Genomic DNA, 20,028 nt, shown 5'->3' on the forward strand with positions numbered 1-20,028 from the left:
ATACTGAGTCATTCTGGATCTAGCCACATGTAGGCATTTCACCAAGGACTGCTTGTATTCAGAAATGCTTACAGAATATCTAGGGAGTCCAAAATACTTCTTTAGTAATAGAGTTAATGGTTGAGAGGTGGGGGTAAGGGGTAAACAAGAAAATAATTTTTGTTTTTAAATGACATAAAGTAATTAAATTAGTGAATAATTTAGACATCTAAAATATGTTGGAAAATACAGATCAGGAGAAAGGCACAAAAGAAGCCTAAAAACTGTTTAATCATGCAGAAGCCTTGATGTACCCTATTCCAGGCCAGGCCTAAAGTAGTGAAATTCAGGCTCAGGATACTCATAGCACATCAAATGCAATTTTTAAAAAATTACTGACCAAAAGAAATTGAAAGAATAAAACTTCTAGACTCATGATAGAAAATACTATCCACATCCAGAGAAAGAACTATGGAGTCTGAATGCAGATCGAAGCATATTATTTTCCTCTTTTTTGTTTTTTCTTTCTTGAGGCTTTTCCCTTTTGTCCTGATTCTTCTTTTACAATATGGCTAATGGGGAAATACGTTTCATATGATTGTATGTGTATAGCCTGTATGTAATACATGTATTATTACATCAGACTGCTTGCTGTCTTGTGGGGTGGGGGGAAGGAAGGAGAAAAAAACTTGGAACTCAAAATCTTATAAAAATAATGTTGAAAACTACATGTAACTGGAAAAAATAAAACACTATTATGTGGGGGGGAAAAAGAATAAAACTTCTACTTAAAAGAGAGATAAAAGGCTATTGCTGTCCAGGCATGGATGCAATCCTAGCCTTAGTGATACTCAGGCAGAGCAGCCCACCCACTCTTCAGTGCTGGTACCTAGGGTGCCTCATTCGCCAGCAGCCCAAAACAAAGACTGTTCCTACCACACAGAGATATAGCATCACAAACCAGAGAGCATCATATTTTTGTTATGCTTTTTTTTTTTGCTAAGCAATGGGGTTAAGTGACTTGTCCAGGGTCACATAGCAAGTAAGTGTCAAGTGTCTGAGGTTGAATTTAAACTCAGGTCCTCCTGATTCCAGGGCCAGAGCTCTATCCACTGCACCACCTAGCTGCCCCCACCCATCACATTTTAAGAGACAGTAAGCAACTGATTACTGATGTGTGCAGTCAGACTACTGACTTGTTAAAGTAAAGATCCAAATTAATACACAAGAACAGAGGAAGGAAACAAGCATTTATTAAGTGTCTCCTATGTGTCAGGTACTGTACAAAGTGCTTTACAAATATCTAGTTAGATCCTTGCAACAACCCTGGAAGGCAGGTGCTATTATTTGTACCCATTTTACAGCTGAGGCAACTATGGCAAACAGAGGTTATGTGACTTGTGCAGGGTTACACAGCTAGTCTGGGGCTGCATTTGAACTCATGTCTTCCTCACTCCCAGTCCAGTGCTCTGTGGACTGTGGCACCACATAACTGCCTTGGAGATGAGCTGCCAGTGTACCTTATTTGAGGTAGCTGATACAATGGAATTCACACTCCCACCTTTTTATGGTTCAAACTAGTGATTTCATCTGTGCAAATGCACATCCCCACACTTGAAATTACAGGTCAGGAAAAAAATTTAAAAGCAGCCAATCAACAAGCTTTTATTAAGCACTTAACAGAAATTATGCTAAGCACTGGGAAGGCAAAGAGGAAAAAAACACTATTCTTGCTCTCAAAGAGCTCACATTTTAATCAGAAGACATGTAAATAACTAGATATACCTAAGGGCAGCTAGGAAGCACAGTAGAGAGAGAGAGCCAGACCTGGAGTCAGTAAGACCTGAATTCAAATCCAGCCTCAGACACTAACTGTGTGAATCCTGGGCAAGTCACTTAACCCTGTTTGCCTCAATTTCTCATTTGTAAAACGAGCTGGAGAAGTGGAGACAGAAATGGCAATCCAATCCAGTATCTTTGCCAAGAAAACCCAAATGGAGTCACAAAGAGCGGGATACGACTGAAGCAACTCCACAACATGAGATAAACAGAACAGATGGAAAGTGATCTCAAGGTGAGATCTGAGCTTAGTCCTGAAAGACATCAGAGAAGCCATGGGATGGAGGTAAGAAGGGCAGGCAGTCCAAGCAAAGGAGACAGCCGATACAAAGGCAGGGAGCCAGTATTTGGAGTGGCACGTAAAAGGTAAAGCAAGTGGGCCAACGTAACCAGAATACAGAAGTGTAGCGGGGAGTAAAGTATGAGAAGACTGGAAAGGGAGGACAAGGCCAGGTTTCAAAGGGCTTTATCACTGATCCTGGAAGTAATAGGGTGCCACTGGAATTTAGGAGTGAGGGGAGGGTAGAAGGCATGCAGTTAGACCTCAGCTTCAGGATAATCATTTTAGCAGCTTAGTGGAGAATACACATAAGGCAAGAGAGACCAAAAGGCCACTGCAATAGTCCAGGTGTGAGGCGACGAGGGCCTGAAAAGCAGATGCATACAGGAGAAGGTTGTGAAGGTATTAAGGACAAGACCCAGCAACAGACTGAATATGTGGAGTAAGTGTGACAAATGTTGGGAAGGACTGTAGTACTGCAACAGTCATAGAAAAGTTGGGAAGAAGGGAAGGTTTGGGTAGAAAGATAATGAGCTGTTTTAGACATGTTATGTTTGAGATGCCTAAGGGACATCAGTTTGAGATGTCCAAAAAGCAGATGATGATGCAGGACCAAAGTTCAGGAAAGAGATGAGAGCTAGACATATAAAACTAGGATTCATCTGCATGGAATGATAACTGAAACCATGAAAGTTGATGAGATCACTAAATGAGATGGTGTGGGACAGATATTCTTATGCTTTTGGCAGTCTTTTGAAGCCAAAGGACCCCTTCTCAGAATCACATTTTAAATACATATATAACTAAGATCATAAAGGAAACCAATTTTATAAAAATATTTTTTTAAAAGCAAGTTCACAAACCTGATTAAGAACCCCTCCTATAAAGAGAAAAGCAGAAGGTCTACAACAGAGCTCTAGGGAATACCTACAGTTAGTGGGCATGTCCTAAATGAACACCCTACAAAGAAAGCTGAAGATGATCAGTCAGACATTCAGAAGGACAACCAGGAGAGAGAAGTCTCATGAAAGTCTATAAAGGGGAAAGTCTCCAGGAGGAGATGGTGCAACGGTGCAAAGAATGAAAGAAAGACTAGGATTATGACAATTAAGACTATTAAATTTGCCAATTATAAAATCACCAATAACTTTGCAGAAGGCAATTTTAATTCAATGACAAGGTCAGAAGCTAAATGGCAAAAGGTTACAAAGTAGTGAGAGGAGAGGAGGTTTTAAAAGTACACTGTGTAAGGCAGCTTTCTCAAAGAATTTAACTGAGAATGGGAAGAGAGATAATAGAGAGGAATAGTCAGAGGGAGGCTTGAGAAGGAAAAAAAATGACTGGACCAGTCGCTGTGGTGAGTGGGACAGCAAATCAATCAGGTAGACATAACACAAATGAGGGCCCAGTTGAGAGTATGTATTATAAATTTCCAAGAGATCCAAATCAACACATTTGTGATTTTTTTTCAGCTCTGTTCTGCAGCACGTGAATATGAGAAGAGGTGGCAAATGATGGGAGTAATCCAAGAATGAGAATTGGAAAAATGGGATCAGGAAAAGGACAATGGGGCAAAAGATGTGAAATTATAATGTAGGGTACAGTTTAACTGGTTCACCAAGAGGTCAAAAAGGGAAGGAAGGAGAGTACAGCCAGTGGAGTGGTGATAGCCTAGGAAATAACTAAGGGATTGAGGTTACAGAGAGAACAAAGAACAGGATTAGAGATCATAAGGCACAGGAAAAGAAAATGATAAAAGATTATGATCAAATAATGAGATTTCAGAATGCATGAATAACAAAGTAAAACAACTGTAGGTCATAACAAAATCAAGTGTTAGAACATCTCTGGGTGCAGTTTGGTAGAGTTTAAAAAAAAGGATAAAGGTTGAAAAATTACAAATATTTACTGTTAATCCAACATTAAGTTGGAAAATATGAAAACAGATCATGTAGGATTTACAACACCAAACAGGAGCTTAATCAAGTAAGTATTTATTAAGTGCTTATTATGTGCCAGAGATTGTACTAAACACTGGAATACAAATAAAATGTGAAAATAGTCCCTGCCCTCAAGGAACTTACATTTTAATGAAGATATCATATACAAAAAAGAAATACACAAAGTAGAAAAATATATAACCTAAGTTAGAGGGAAGTGGGGAAATGGCTTTCTGCAGAAGTTGAGTCTTGACCAAAGCCAAGGATTCTAGGAGTTGAGATGAGAAAGGATAGCATTCTAGGCCTTACTCTATATTTAAATATCACAAAATAATTTATGTGGATACTTACCTGCAAAAACAAGGAACTGGACAGTACATTGTCAAATGAAGGGCTGAGATACACTGGTTCTGTCATTCGTATACCTATGCCTCTGAAATGTAGGAATCCTTACATTAATCTGACTTAAATTATGTACTATACTCAGTTTACATTTCTAAGAAAACAGCCACCATAGTATAACAAAGATACATTTTTCAGTCTTCATATTTATACAGCCCAAAAATTTTAAGAAAAATTTATTCTTGTTCCGGGAGCCAACATGGCAGAGTAAGCAGTAAGTAGCTCTCACCCTCCCTTATTGACCTTGAAAATCCCAGAGAATACTGCCCCAGGAAAAATCCTGAAACAGTAGAGTCAGCAGAAAAATTTATTCTTATTCTTTTTAATTTTTGCTAGAAATTTTGTGGGATAATGTTAGAGAAAATTCTTCAAGGGAATGTGCTTGTTTTGTTAATTTTTCATTTAACTATAACTGACACTAAGATAAAATTTTCCAAACTTTTAATGAACTTGAAAGCAATGAATACCTGAATCTATATCTATATATATTTAATGTGACACTTAAAGTAGTAATAAAACTTATGATGATCCAATAAATATTAACTGAACTCTAGGTACTCTAAATGTAAGATTTTGACATACCAGCTGGAAAAACTGAATTAAATCAACAATGAAATTCTAAAAATAAAGTCAGCAGACAAAAAGATGTTACCCCTAATGAGAAGGATGAAAAGGATGGCTCGTGGGTTCTCCTTACAGAAGAAAACAAAGGAATTGATAAAGTGGGTTTCATCATTATATCCAAAGGAAATATAAAATGATTTCATAGTACACCCGATTATCCTGGTCTGCAGTACTCATGAGCAAAAGAAAAAATTACTATGAAAATATGTGCAGCTTATATATCAACATCTAATGAAAAAGAAAATTCTATGAAGAATTTAATAAGACCCTCCAAAATAAAACAACATATTTTGATACTTGGTAACTTCAATGCAAAGTGAGGCATAAAGGAAGTTGGTTAAGAAGGTTAGAAAATAAGGATTAACAAAGAAACTTAAGAGGTTAAAGGCTTGCAACCTAACTCAGAAGTGTTGTGCCTGTATATCAAGAATACTTTTTTGTTCCAAGAGACAGGGAAAGGTTCTCAGCACGGTAACCAACAAACATCAACAAAAAGTGAAAAGGACTTTCTTAACAAACACAAGACAATTATTTACTGAAGTAGGAATTATACCAGAATCAAATACCTGTATATAACTGGACCCAAGGACAACATCAAATTAGGGAATAAGTAAAAGTAAAAAGAAAACAATGAAATATGGCAATAATTTGAACCTGACATATTCAAATGAGCTATCAATGCCAAAAGGTGGAAAACAGGAAAAAAACAAAACAACAACAAAAACAAAAAAAACAAAAAAAAAACAAAAATGCTGACCATGACTGTCATCATTTTCCACAAAAGTTTAACCAATCTAAAGCGGCTGTCACAAGGGAAAGGCCAAGCGAACCCAGGAACTGCTATGGCCTGAAAACACTTGATCTCCTTTGTCAAGCAGAGAGAGAAGACACCACCACTTAGAATTAAAACTTATTTTTAAAATACTAGAGAGAAGAGTGGTAGAAAATTATGAGTATTATCACTTCTTATAAAAGAGAAAAGTAGCAGGAATAAATATAAATGCCTGCCACAGAACAGGCTTGTTGACTTAACCTGGTGAGTTGGGCAACTGATAAAACAGATAAGAAATTGATGCAAGTCTAAATAGGAGGGAGATGTGGGGGTAGAGAGGCTGTTTAGATTAAGGAAAGGAAGTTGAGTGGGGGTGGTTAAGTTGTTAAGAGGCGATAATTGACTATAAGAAGTTTTAACCAGACCCTTCCCTTTAAGTGTAAGCTATCAGTAGATCAAAGAAACAAGGCTGAGAATCTCAACCTTCCTGGAGAACCAGGAAATTGTACAGTAAACTTGTAGTTTGCAATGTTTTTATTTCTACCACAGCCAACTGAGTGTTATCAGTTTTCCAAATGTAGGCTGATCTCCCTCTTTGAGAAGTCAAAGGTACTCAAAGAATGCTTCTCCATACTCTACTGTTAAGGGGTACGAAGTGCTCTGAAGAAAACAGAAAAGAGACTCCAACTGGGGGAAAAAGGATCTGAGACAGAACCTAGGAGAAAACCCTTCTCAGGATGCATAAGGGTAAAAAGAGTATTACACAAAAGAAGAAGAGGAGAAAAGGAAGGAAGAGGACAGTTGTACAGACAGACATTAAAAACTGATGAGACTTACTTAAGAGGAGAGAGTTCTTATGCTCTTACGAGGAAAAAGTTGCTTGTCCTCCAAAGAATGATACATTGGGCATCAGAAGTTATTAGGTATAAGATCATCCAATACGATTCAGATGAAGAAGAGGATTGACTGAGAAAGCTACCTGTAAATGTGGTAATAACAATAGCAAGATCTGTTGTCTCCTCCAGCTATCTAAGATATAACAGGAGAAACCCCCCAATGAATGAAAGCTGCCCACTTCTGATGATTAACATAGATACAAATGGCATTATCATAAGGAACTTTGAAAGTATCACTAATGATTATAGAGTCCTGACCAAGAAACCGAAACCCAGAAGAGTGTAAGGTTTTGTCTGGTTTGGTTTTGGGAGAAAAAGTTAGTACAAATGTACTTTGTTTGATGTTTTGTAAAATCTAAGTATGACGACTACAAACGAAAAGGGATGGAGGTGAACAAAACTGCCTACGTACAGCTCCCAAGTCAGACACAGTAAAGACTGACAACAAAGAAGGAAGGAAAGTAGTTCAGACACATAGATGCTCACTGGCAACAAAATGCACAAAAGTAGACCGTTTTAAAATGTATGGCTTTGAATATCTATACATAAATGCCCAAAGTTTAGGCAACAAACAAGAGGAACTATAGGTCCTAACATAAGTAGGCAAAATTGATCTCATAGAGATCACTGAGATTTGATGAACTGAAATAACTTATTTTAAGAAGGGATATACCTTATTTAAAAAAAAAAAGTAGGTAAAAGAAGAATGGGTAACACTGTACATTAAGAAGGAACAAGAAGGGGAAAGGGGCAGGTAGGTGGAGCAGTGGATGGAGCACTGGCCCTGGAGCAGGGAGGATTTGACTAGACTCCTAGTAATTTAAGGACCTTTAGTACTAAGCTTACTGGCTATATGTCCCAATACTCTTGGTTCTGAATCCCATTTTACCAGCTCCGTCAGCCACTAGCAGCCTGGTATGAGTCAAACATAAGCCATTTACTGTGCACTGGAAAACATTTAGCATCTACTTTTTGCCTTGGAATAGCCTGAATAGAAGGTCTCAGGCTAATTAATTTGGTTACAACTTGAGTTGCTTAGTGTTTTGAAAATTGGGTGTCTGCTTAAATTATTTTAGCAGATGAACAGTACTTTCATATAATCAAATATATTCTTAAATGTCAAATGAATAAACCCAATGTAGAGGAGGCCTGTTTATAAGATTGCAGAGAAAATTATCTGAAAGCAGGTTTATTTATCTCTGTGATTGTAGCTGATTTAAGCCAGCTGGAACATGTGAAACCAGTGTCCCAACACTGCTGCTTGGATAATAAACTATATCCATCAGTATACTAAGATAACTCATCTCTAAATGCTAAAAATAATATAAATGGGAAACTGTGTTTAAGTTTAGTGTTTATGGTTTTACCATATCTTTATCTTTTTTTGGAAAGCTTTCATTTGTTCGGAAAACATGAGAGGTATCACCAGACTGATGACAAGTAAATGTCCTGACTTTCCAAAAAGGGAAGAGAACAGAATCTGAACACCATAGGCCAGTGGAAGCTTTTCTTTTCCCTGCATATCAATAGACTGAGACAGAAATTATAGCAACCTGGCTGAATAAGACTGAATTACAAAAATAATTCTAAAGGTATGGCTGTTTGCCCTCTGCAAAGCACACAGCTTCACATAGAAAATAAGGGCAGAAAACCAAACAGCATAGTGCCTAGAGCTTTAAATGAGCCAAGAGGAAAAGAAAATGAGTACTCCATCTATGGTGTTCTAAAAGAAGTATTAAAAATATGTTCAGATCCCTGTTATTTATGTATACTATTATACACAGACTCTTCATACCATTAATAATCATATACTATGCATATAGTATATCATATGGAACTATTCCTTGTTTTAGAAAAAATGTCATGGAAATAAAGCCATATCTGACTTTGAAAGACACAGAAAGTCCAAATGATGGAGTCTCCATTTCCTCCAGAATAGTTCATTTCTATCAGCTAGAACCAAGGAAACTTGCCACCAGAGACAGAGCTGCAGCCATTATCCACAAGAGTGGTTTATCTACAGTCTTCAAATGTATCCATTTAAATGGTTTACTTCATGAACACAAAGTTATGGACAAAATTTTGGAAGAAAAGGCTGAAGGCTGAAATGAGGATTAAATAAGGTTTAAAGATTACATGGGAATTTAATTTATGTAAACTACTTCTTACTTCTTTCTACATTAATGATCAAGAACTGATGCCATCTTGATATAATTTGAACCAGACTATGATTCTGAGCTTTGTCATCAATAGATGTAATTTGGACTGACAGTACAAATGGACAAAGAGGAATCAGGAATTAGAAAGTGAGATGGATGGAATTTGGAAAATGGCATTAACACTCTCAAGAATTCCAAGATTCTTTTTTAAAGCCCATCATCTTAATGCCAATGTTCTTCTGGTAATACATTGGGGCTGGGAATCATGAAATACTACAATCTCCAAAAAATTGAAATTGCAGGTATTCTCAAAGGTGAAGTATGGTAACTGTGCCTAAGAAGCTGTATAAGAAATCTGAGAAAAATTATGTATGATGAGAAAAGGGGATGAGTTGAGCACAAGGAGAAAGGGAAGGATAAAAGGTGGAAAGCTCATCTGCAGCAAGAGGCATGTCATAAGTATACCGGGTGGATCACCGGTAAAATGTATAGAACGTCATCAACAATGATAATAATAGCTAACTTTATATAATACTTATACTATGTACCAGGCACTATGCTAAGTGCTTTCTAAATATTATCTCATTCGCTCCTCACAACAACCCTGAGAGATGGGTGCTATTATTACCCCCATTTTGCAAGTAAGAAAACTGAGGCAGACAAAGGTTAAGTGACTTACCCAGGGTCATACAGCTAGTACGTGCCTGAGGCTGGATTTGAACTCAGGTCTTCCTGACTCCAGGCCTGGTAGCTCACCTAGCTAGCCATGTGAATATGTCACATGAGATTGGGAGGCATGGATAGGTTATAGTCTGCTCTAACAGAGGAAGTATGAACACTGATGAGATCATGGATCAACTGAAGTAGGAATTACTTTAACCATTTATATGAATTCTATCTTTTTTTCTATTTATGACCTTTAAATCATAAAAGCGTGCCTTTTCACAAAATTCCAGTGATTAGCCATAGGTTCTTTCCCTTCAAACATATTTAGTAAATATTTTAATTGAAGAAGGAAAAAAACACATAGAGCAAATCTATTTCATCAAATAAAAATAACATGGCAAATAAAAAGGTAGCCATTTGCTTGCCTTCTTTGACTTGACTATATCACTCTTATACCAAAGAAATTTCATTTCTTTAAAAATTATTGCCCTCTAAGTCCTGCTTTCTAGACAAATTGACATTAAATAAATTTATTCCCTCTTATAATGAAATTCAGAGTATAATTAAACATTTTTTAATTTTCTTTAAATAAATAAAAGAATATAGCTCTTTAATAAAACACCTTTTAACATACTTCAGTGGACTGGTCAAACTGAAAATTTCATTGCGGCTCAGCTCAGAAATCCCGTTTCCAAGAAATACTTTTTTTCCATCAAATTCTTTGGCTCCTTTTTTACATTTTCCTTCAATATCAGAATAAACAGAGACAACATCTCCAGCTTTCATAACTAGAAAAAGAAGCAAATTAAAAGATTCCATTAAATCGTGCTTTTTCAAAGAAGAATCAACATCAAGGAAGAGACCTTTACAAAGATCTCTCAAGCATCAAACCAAACTTTTCTCATCATTTTAATTCTGTCCTTGACCAAAAAAAAATCAGGTTTTACTTTTTTAGATCAGGACTAATGGCAGTTAATTTTGCAATTCTTTCAAAGAAGAAATGTCAGAAGGCCAAATTTCTTACGTCCTTCTTGTGAAGAAGGTAACATATTATTGTAGGTCAAATCCTATTTCAGTAAATACCATTTGAATGCAAATATTTTCCAAGTCCACTTTTTGAGAAAGAGTCAATACAACAAAATAACTTTTATAGACACATATTCTCAATTTTTCAAAAACTTGGACAAATGCCAATTAGCAATATTTTTAGGATTCTTTTCTGGTCTCTCTTTTAAAAAAAATTTTTCTCAGTTCACGTAAGAGGCAATGTTTGTGGAAGAAATTAAGGTATATTTGCCATGAGAAGATATTTTTACTCTAAGCCTAATCAGCTGGGGAGCAATAAAAAGAAGCGGGTGAAGTTGAAAGGAATAAGATTGGTTTGGCGCTCATATCAATTATACAGACAATACAATTTTAGAAGATTTGGCAAAAACTATCTGCCAGACATAAGTGAAACAGTTATCTTCTTTGTGTCATGCTGCCTCTAAGCCTTCTTATCATTTCAGACACATGACAGAGTTATAACTATTTGCAAACCAGTTCACTTCTAAAGAACTTCCGTGTGCTTCCCTCCCAGATGGAACTGTCATAGGTTCTGAATTATGCCAAACTGCATTGCTGGTTCATACAGGGCAGGTCTTAAAGACCCGAGGTAAGTAATTCAGCTTTATCTGCAATCTTCACACTACTCTGCCACTGAATCCTACAGTTAAATTAACTTAGCTAGTTTTTGTTTTTTGCAAAGATGGGGACAATTTTATTTGGTTTGGACTTGTTCCTTCTGCCAAGGGAGATCAGCAACTATTCTAGGGCTGTCCAGGGCACTGAAAGTTTAAACGAATTGCCCAGCTTCACACAGCAGTGTAAGAGGCAAAATCTGAATCCAGGTCTTTCTGACTCTAAGGTTGGCCATGTAATGATTACACAACGTTGTCTCTCAAAATTGTGAGTGATGCAAATATTACGTCCAATGTCTCCAAAAAATTGTTTTCTTGAAGTCTTTCATGTAAGGAACTTAAGTGTAAACTGAAAAATAATTATATATTATGAAAACATTGCAATCAAATTGGTAATTGTACGAAATAAAAATTAAATGCCTAAAAATCAAAGCATACCCCCAAGAAATTACTATTAGAGCTGTTCGATTAATAACAGGCTATGCTATACTAGCTATTTTCTTTTTAAACAATTTAGCAAACAAACATTAATTATATAAAATGAAACATTTTTTTCACATTTTAATTTGCAAATACATAACAATCTTTTTTTTTAAAACAGGCAACACTTAAACTACTAATGATCATAAAATTAAAGTCTAAAAATAACAAATCTGATGTTCCCCTGTCCTTCATCCAGTGTTATTATTTTTTTAATTTAGAATTTCATGCAGTCTCCTGCAGCTGGCAGTAAACTAACCAAAATCAAAAGAAAATTCACTCAGTTTGAATGAGCTGAGCACTGTGCTATTCAAATCATGTTAAAAGTAATAATCAAACCAAACATAATCAATTTCAATCTAGTTATTAATCTACAGACTCTTATAAAAGTTTATGAGAATGTGTGTGTACCTAGTATTACTGAAAAGCCACACACAAATATGAAGTCATAAAATCAAATAAAAACATTGCTTACTCACACATACATACACATACATACACATACACACAAACACATACATATACCCCACCTATTCAGTGATAAATCAGTAGGATTTCTATTTGGAAATAGATCCAATTCTGAAGAACATTTATATTGAAAAAAACACGTCATTCACCAATTCTGAAGTAATAAATCCTAACCTCTAACAAAATAGAAGAATACTAAGAAAGCACTGAGTCCAACTAGTGAAACCAAGTAACACCATAAGGTCCAAGAACTGCAGGTGTGGAAGGGAGTAGAGAAAGGAAGAAAGGATAACCCCAACCCTAATCATGTGCATTAAACTCTAATATTTTGCTTGGCAAAATTTATTGGAAATTTATAATTAGAAGAAAAAGGCACACAACCAACACATCTGAATAATTCTCTCAAAAACAAAAATGTGCACTTACATTTTGAAGCAGACAGGATTCCTGGAATGTAGACATGTGCTCCCCTTAGCACAGCACTACCACAGTGGGGTCCAACAATGACTTCAGAAGGTTGCTTGTTTATATTTTTCCTAAGAATATAAGACCATGAAAGTTAAACAGAATAATGTAACCTAAAGTCTATAAGCTTTTTCAAATTCCAGTTTTCCTCTTTTTGTTTAGTTATTTTTAGTCACGTACAACTCTTCGTGACCCTATCCAGGGTTTTCTTGTCATAGATACTGGAGTGGTTTGCCATTCCTTCTCCATCTCATTTTAAAGATGAGGAAACTAAGGCAAACAGGGTTAAGTGACTTGCCCAGGGTCAGACCAACAGTAAGGGCCCAGACCGAATTTAAACCCAGGAAGAGAAGTTTTCCCGACTCCAGGCTTTTTTTTTTAAAGCAACTTTTCAGCTTCAAGTATTATCACGGAGGCTTAGTAAAACCATGAAATACTGCCAGCTAAGAAATGGTGAGTGAGAAAGAGGAAATAATGAATAAAAGAAAAAAAGTAAAAGTAGTAAAAAGAGGTGGGGAATATTAGAAAGGAAAAAAAAATCCATGTGGTAGGTAGTGGTAGAAATTGCTCAGGTAACACTGTGTCAGTTCCTGAATATCTGTACACGGCAGAGTACTGGAAGAACAAAAAAAAAGCAATAGAGGCCTTCATAATACTAAGAAGGCCTTTGCCTGAAAGGATCAAAGAAAACCAAGGATCCAAGAATACTTAGATACATGTCTAGCCTCTGACACAGATTTCGTGTGACCTGGGCAAGTCACCCAACTTCGAAACCTCTAGACAACTAAAACTGCAAGGTACAGTGAAGATGCCAACCTACATTATTAGCAGAGGAAGTTCCTCCCAGGAGGAGTTCCCCAAACCAATGACATCAGAAGTCCAGTCCCTAAGAATATAAGAGACAAATGAAAGATGGTGGAGGATAAGTGATTCTCAAAACCAATAACCTCTACTTAAGGAATACTACATGTGCAGCTGCATGGCTAAATCCCAAGGAGATGATTAATTTTATATAGTAACGAACTTTTCAAGCCCCATCCTTTGAGCACCCCTTCCTCCAATCACATCTATGCTGTATCGCCCTCCTTGAAAGCAGGGACTGTCTCCCTTTTGGTTTTGTACACACCCCCCCCTCCTCAGGGCTGGCCATATGATGGACACTGAATAAACACTTAATAAAGACTACTGAAAACATATCAGATGTGTTCCAAGAAGAAAGGCTGAGATTTCTTAATGGGGGATTTTCTCTGCTGCACACTGGCTGCAAGAAGGACTACAGCACAGTTTTGAGGAATCAGAAAAGGGTTGGGGGTGGCCATGAGATGTCCTTGGCAAAGAGAGCTCTCAGGAGAGCCTCTGCTGCCACTGCAGATCCGCACCTGGCTGCACCTAGAGTCTTCAGGGTGACCTCAAGCTTTGGGAGGATAAGGTAGGCACCCAGGGGCAGGTAGTAGAGGCTAGAGGCGAGGCTTGAATCGAGGCCTCCCTGCCAGCAAGGCAAGCTCTCTATTAGACCACAATGACCCACAAGGAAATCAGAAACTAATAGAATAATAATAATGATGATCATGATAAATACAGTATCAATTTGGTGGCAGCTAGAAGACCGTATAGAGTGCTGAGCCTGGAATCAGGAAAACTCAAAGTACAGATTCAGCCTTAGACGCTGAGCCATATGACCCTGCGCAAGTCACTTCACCTCTGTCTGACTCAGTTACCTCAAGTGTAAAATATAAAATAACGGTCCCTACCTCCCAGGGTTACTGTGAAGATTAAATAATATTTGTAAAGGACTTAGTACATTGCCTGGCACAGAATAGGTGTTTAATAAATGGTTCTTTCCTTCCTCAGTTTCCTCATGCCCCTCAACAATATCTTATAACAAAGGAAAGCTCACATCTCATGTCTTTAATACTGTAACTTAAATCCCAGAATATCAAGATAGAGTATTCTAAATAACAGTATTTGCCTAGTGTTTATCTTACAATATCTAAGTTATAATATGTATTACTTTTGTTGTTGAAAAAGATTTTAGCACAATACTTTCCCTGAAGACAAACCTTACTGCTTATGCATAAGCATCAACCTAAAACACATTTCTCCCAATTTAAAATAAATGCATCCTAGGCCCAATTCTACTTTGCCGTTGCAATGATTCTGGCTCTTTCTTAGATAGCTATTTTCTTTATTAGGGTTAATATGAATTTTCCCAAACCAACACTGATGAGATAAGATAAATTTTTAAAGCAAGGTAGAGTAACTTGATGCTATCATTAAACAACATAAAAATGATCAAAACACACTAGTGAAAAGAGTCTTATTATTTAATAATATATGGTTTTTGAGCCAAGTTGTTACAAACCTGGGTCCAATTACAGGAATAAGTAACACATCCTGAACATCTGGGTGCTGAAGAATTGGAACACTTAAGCCATTAAATTGCTGTTAAGATAAACAGATACAATTATTAAAGAGTAATATAATAGACATTTAATTCACCTGCACAGAGATTCCATTCACAGATACAGATCACAACACCCTCCATGCCTTAGTAAACATAAAGTCTTTGAGTTGTGGTTAAAAGAAAGGATCCGTTGCTGGCCAACCTTCAAATGGTGAGCCTCCCTGACTTAAGCAAAGCTGGCCTTGCAGAGAATTATACGTAAACTCAGTTTCAGAATAATTTCTGAACAAGTCCGTATTCAAAAGAACAAGATTATGATTTCAATTGTTGCAGTCATAGCTAGCATTTATAAAGCCCTCTACTAAACACTTTACAAATGAAGAGAAATAGTATATAGTCAGAAAGTAATCTCCCTTACAACTTGTATAGATAGATATGTTAAACTCTGGATAATATTTGTGATTGTTACACCACTATGAAACAGAGTTGGAAACCTGTCAGATCCATGATAGTGTGTTAGGCTCTCAGTTTCTTCCGTAGTACTTTTGCTACCGTATTACAGGTAAAGGGAGAAAAACCTGAGAGACTTGTATGATTTGAAACAGAATGAAGTGAGAAGAACCAAGAAAGCAATTTATACTGTAACATCAATATTGTAAAAATGAGCAATTCTGAAAGATTCAAGAACTTTGATCAACACAATGATCAACCATGATTCTAGAAAACTGATAATGAAAAATGCTTCACATCATGACAGAGATGTGATAGACTAATGTGAAAAATAAGAAACACATTCTTGAACATGGTAAATGCAGAAATATGTTTTGTCTGAATACACTTTTATGTTACAAGGTTTTGTATTTTTCACCCCAGTGGGTGTAAGGAGGTAAAAAGAAAAAATAAATAAATGTTTGATCATTGAAAATAAATTAAGGAATAAAAATAATAGTGCACATTATTTAAATACTGCTTCACTTTACAAAGTCCAACAGTACAAAGCATATATACATTTTCACTTGACTGCTAAAAAAATGACCTTGTAGGCTAAATAGTACAAGTCATTTAAGCAAAAATTTTATAGATACAGAAACGGAAGCTCAAAGAAATGACTGGCCAGATCTCACAACTATCTATTTCTGCCAGTTTTATAAGTAATGAAAAAAAAAAAGACTATTGGGAGGAAAAACCAAGAGGCTGTCTCCCTCAACTACTTAGAAATGTGATAGCCATGGATACTTTTTCCTCTTTCAGATAAGCAGAAGGGAAAATCAAAGTTACAAAGACAGAATCAACTCATAGATAGCCATGACACGTTTTTTCATAAAATCTCAGATTTTTTTTTGTGAAAGGAACCTTAGAAATCATTGAATCCGCCCTCTAACCTCCTCCCCAGCAACACACACATTCTTTCAAAGCCAAGGAAAGTCTAAAACCCAGAGAATTTAAGGATTTCTTGCCCATAATCCTATAGCTGTGTAAAAAGCTTCACCAGTCCAACAAACATTAGATTACGATTACTAACATGCATAAAGAATTCAACAAACCTTATTTATTTCTTCAAGCAGCAAATCTTTCACATGTTTTACAGATGCTAAATGAGTATTCACTCTAACAGTTGTGAATGCTGGTGGGTGTGACAAGTGATTTAACAAGGCTTCAAATTTCCTTTCTGCTTCCTGAACACCTAAAGCAGTTATCATCTTTAAAGAAAAAGAAAAAAACAGGAATGCAAGACTGACTTTTTTTCAAATGGAAAACTCAATTAAAACAATGTCCTAAAAAAGAGAACCATTTATTTTCTTATTGCTCTATTTCAAGAAACATGTTTTAGCATTTGATTTAATTCCACTGCATGTTGTTGCATCTACTTTTGTTATTAGCACTGAGAAATTAAATACAAAATCTTCAAAGTACCATTCATTAACTTTCTATGTGTAATCTTCATAATTACTCAAGCTTTTATTATAATTGATTATGGCATGAAAGAATAATGTGTTATTTAGGGGAAAATATACTAGAAGAGGGGTATGTAATCTATCCTTTTCTGGCATTAGATGTGGCAGGATCAAAAGGTGGAAGAAACCACCACCTTGTTTTACAAATGGAAAACTAAAAAAGTTAAGTGTCTTAGCCAAGGTCACTTAACTAGGAGTAGCATAAAGTGAAACTAAAGCCTTATGTCTCCAAATCTGTTGCCACAACTATACCACACTACGGCCTTATAAAACTTGAACTTGGATATATGCTTCTTCATTATGAACTCCTCCAAGAGGACTGGCACTAAGAATAGTTGCTTTTCATTTAGACCAATGTAACTGAATGGCTCTTTCAAGACCTTGATTTCTTAAGTTAATTCAAAGCTCCCATAAAAATGCAAAATATTAAAAACAAGTAACACTAAGGTAGCTTCACTTAAAACAATTAAATATAGAAAAAGTTAGGATCCCCTTTGTCCCTAAGTAACGTTAGGGAACAGTATGGTTGAGTGAAAGACCTGGGTTCAAGTTCCATCTCGGACACACAAGCTTTTTGACCCAGAGCAAATCACTTAACTTCTGTGCCTCCGGTGACTCACTAGGCCTATAAATTGCAAAACAAATGCCAATATGGAATTGCAAAGAAGGAAACAAAACCCAAAGCAATCACCCAAAAGCTGGTAACTGTCTACTTTGACAGAGGCTTCTACTTGGTGCTTCTGTAACAGATGAAATCAGTGGTCTGATAATAAGAAGAAAAAAACACATACTGAATACCTATGCAAATATCTGCAACTTTAGAGAATCCTATGAGGGACAGTGTTTATTATTCACTCCTCACTGCTGTTGAGTCTTTCCAGCCTGGGAAGTCCATTCATTTCTAACCTTACTTTAAAAATCTGTGATTTCACTGGGTACAGTGCTTGCCCCACCTCTTCCTAAGTAAAGTTACCACGTAGGTGGACTTGTGGTCAGAAGACCTGGGTTCACATCCGCACCGCTGCGTGATTATCTTCAAGTCTCTCAACCTCTCAAGCCCGTTTCCTTATCTGCAGAACGAGGCAGTAGGATTAAAGGACCTCTAAAGTCCCCTCCAGTTTATCTACAACTAACCCTAACCTTAAATTCGTGATGCAACCTTCGATTTCATTGGGATAGGGAACTCTTGGGTAAGGAAATTCCATCTTTGCAATGCAAGTTAGCGCTTTCTCTTGGCTGCCTGGAGCGACGAGAGGTTAAGAAGTTGTGCAGAAGTCACCCAGCTGGTTATGTAGCGTGATTAGACGTGGAATTCGAATACAGGTCTTCCTGGCTTCCCGTCGCCACCTGGTGGCCAAGCGATGCCTCTACCCTCATCTTCTCTAGCTCCTTACTCAAAAGCATTTTTTTTTTTTTGGTCCGATCTTAATAACACAAACTAAACGAGCTCTGTCACACGCAGAGGCAACCACTGCACGCGAGGTCGCGATGCGCACAGCTCGCTTTTCCTTCCACCTTAATCACTTCCCTCCCAGGCAGCTCGCTCCTGCTGCTGCTGCTTCGGGTACGCTCAGATCGCGCCCCGACTCCTCCCGTTCCGGGCACCCCGCAGTCCTGCTCGGCGGGCCCTCCGAGGCCCCCGCCTCCCCTCGCCGCAGGGGGTCTCGGCGTCCCTTCCCTCGGACGCTTTGGCGCCTGGGCCTCTCAGATCCAGCACTTCCTGACCACTCCGCTGGCCGACCTACCTCCTCATTTTTAAAGCTCGCCCTGAGGTAGTCTTCGACTTCAGGTCTCAAGGACATTTTGGGGAAATGGGACATTTTCTTATTTTTCTTCCCTTCTCGCGATAAAAGCACTTAATTTTTTTTTTTTTTTGGCTTTTCTTTAGGATATCTGTGAGTTTGGGTTTGTTTTTAAACAGACACACGTGGCCCCCTCGAGCTCGGACGCGGCTGAGGGGCAGCGCGGGTCACGCCACGCCGGTCGGGGACGCGCCTCGGGCCCAGAGGCGCGCGCCGGGGCTTCCAGGCTCCGCTCTCGCGGTAGACAGCAGCGGCCTCGGCGGCCTCGGCGTCCCCGGCCTGCGGCTCCGAACTTCCAACAAGCGGGGGCCGCGCGTCCAGCAACCCGGACGAGAGTCCGCGGTGCTCAGGCTGCGGCCGGAAAGACGCGGCCCTGGTCTCCCGCCTCTTACACAGATACTTCTCCGAGAAGTCCCGGATATGGCCCTCGGGATGATGCGTACGTACGGCGTCGTCACGCCGCCGTGCGTCAGCGGGTCATTACGCTGCGAGAGCCGGCGTCGGGGCTCGCCGCGGGTACCGTGAGCATCCTGTTGCGTAGTAATTAAATCCCCTCGAGCGTCAGGCCGGTGCGGTGGAGACCCTCGTGGTCCGCAGGAGTCTCTGGTGGTCGGAAGTGCCCCCTGGAACCCCCGTGCGAGGACAGGGAGGGGAGGGGTTGAGGCTCACGCCCAGGACCATCCGGGAAAGCGGCTTGGCCCTTTCGCGAAATGATTGATAAATACTCCCAAATTTTACTTTGTCCTCTGACAAAAAGTAGCCCCGGTCCGTTTTCTTTTAAATAATACCTTTTAACATAGGGTGGCTCGTTTTTCTGTTTAGTTGTTGTTCTTGGAGTCCAGGAAGGGACGAGAGGAGGAAGCCGTGCTTTCTCCCATCTTCACAGGAGTTAAGATTCTAGCCCAGATTCTTGGGAGAGTCACCGCCTCCCTGAACCTCAGTTTCCTCATCTGTAAAATGAGAGGCTGGCCCGCACTAGGCACTTAATAAGTGCTTGTTGATTTGAAATACTGTTGTTGAGTACTTAAATTACCGTCTCGTCCATTTGTCCGAGTCTTGGGATTGTAGGATCTTGGCTTTAGAGCCTAGGGAGGAAGGGATTGGAAGGGGTCGTCTCGCCCAGCCCCTCATTTAGCCCATAAAGAAGCTGCCGAGGACTGAAGTGGGATGACTGAGGTCACCCACAGGTAGTAAGTGCCAGAGCTAGGGAAGCCGGCT

At 38.3% G+C, this 20,028-nt stretch overlaps 1 protein-coding gene across 4 annotated transcripts in view; it reads right to left on the reverse strand.

Moving 5' to 3' along the window:
• Window positions 1–18,877, reverse strand: part of NSUN6 (NOP2/Sun RNA methyltransferase family member 6) — a 35,036-nt gene extending 16,159 nt beyond the window's left edge. Inside the window, exons 1-6 of one of the 4 annotated variants that reach the window (XM_027847808.1) lie at window positions 18,754–18,877; window positions 16,598–16,753; window positions 15,012–15,091; window positions 12,611–12,720; window positions 10,180–10,345; window positions 4,390–4,471 (exon numbers count right to left, since the gene is read on the reverse strand). In XM_027847808.1, coding sequence (XP_027703609.1) covers window positions 4,390–4,471; window positions 10,180–10,345; window positions 12,611–12,720; window positions 15,012–15,091; window positions 16,598–16,753; window positions 18,754–18,828 — 669 coding nt within the window. In that variant the 5' untranslated portion in view covers window positions 18,829–18,877. The other 3 variants (XM_027847809.1, XM_027847810.1, XM_027847811.1) reach the window with 3 other exon arrangements.
• Window positions 18,878–20,028: the final 1,151 nt, after the last annotated feature.

Source organism: Vombatus ursinus, unplaced genomic scaffold (genome assembly GCF_900497805.2).
Source record: "Vombatus ursinus unplaced genomic scaffold, bare-nosed wombat genome assembly UNPS02005459.1, whole genome shotgun sequence".
NCBI lineage: Eukaryota > Metazoa > Chordata > Mammalia > Diprotodontia > Vombatidae > Vombatus > Vombatus ursinus.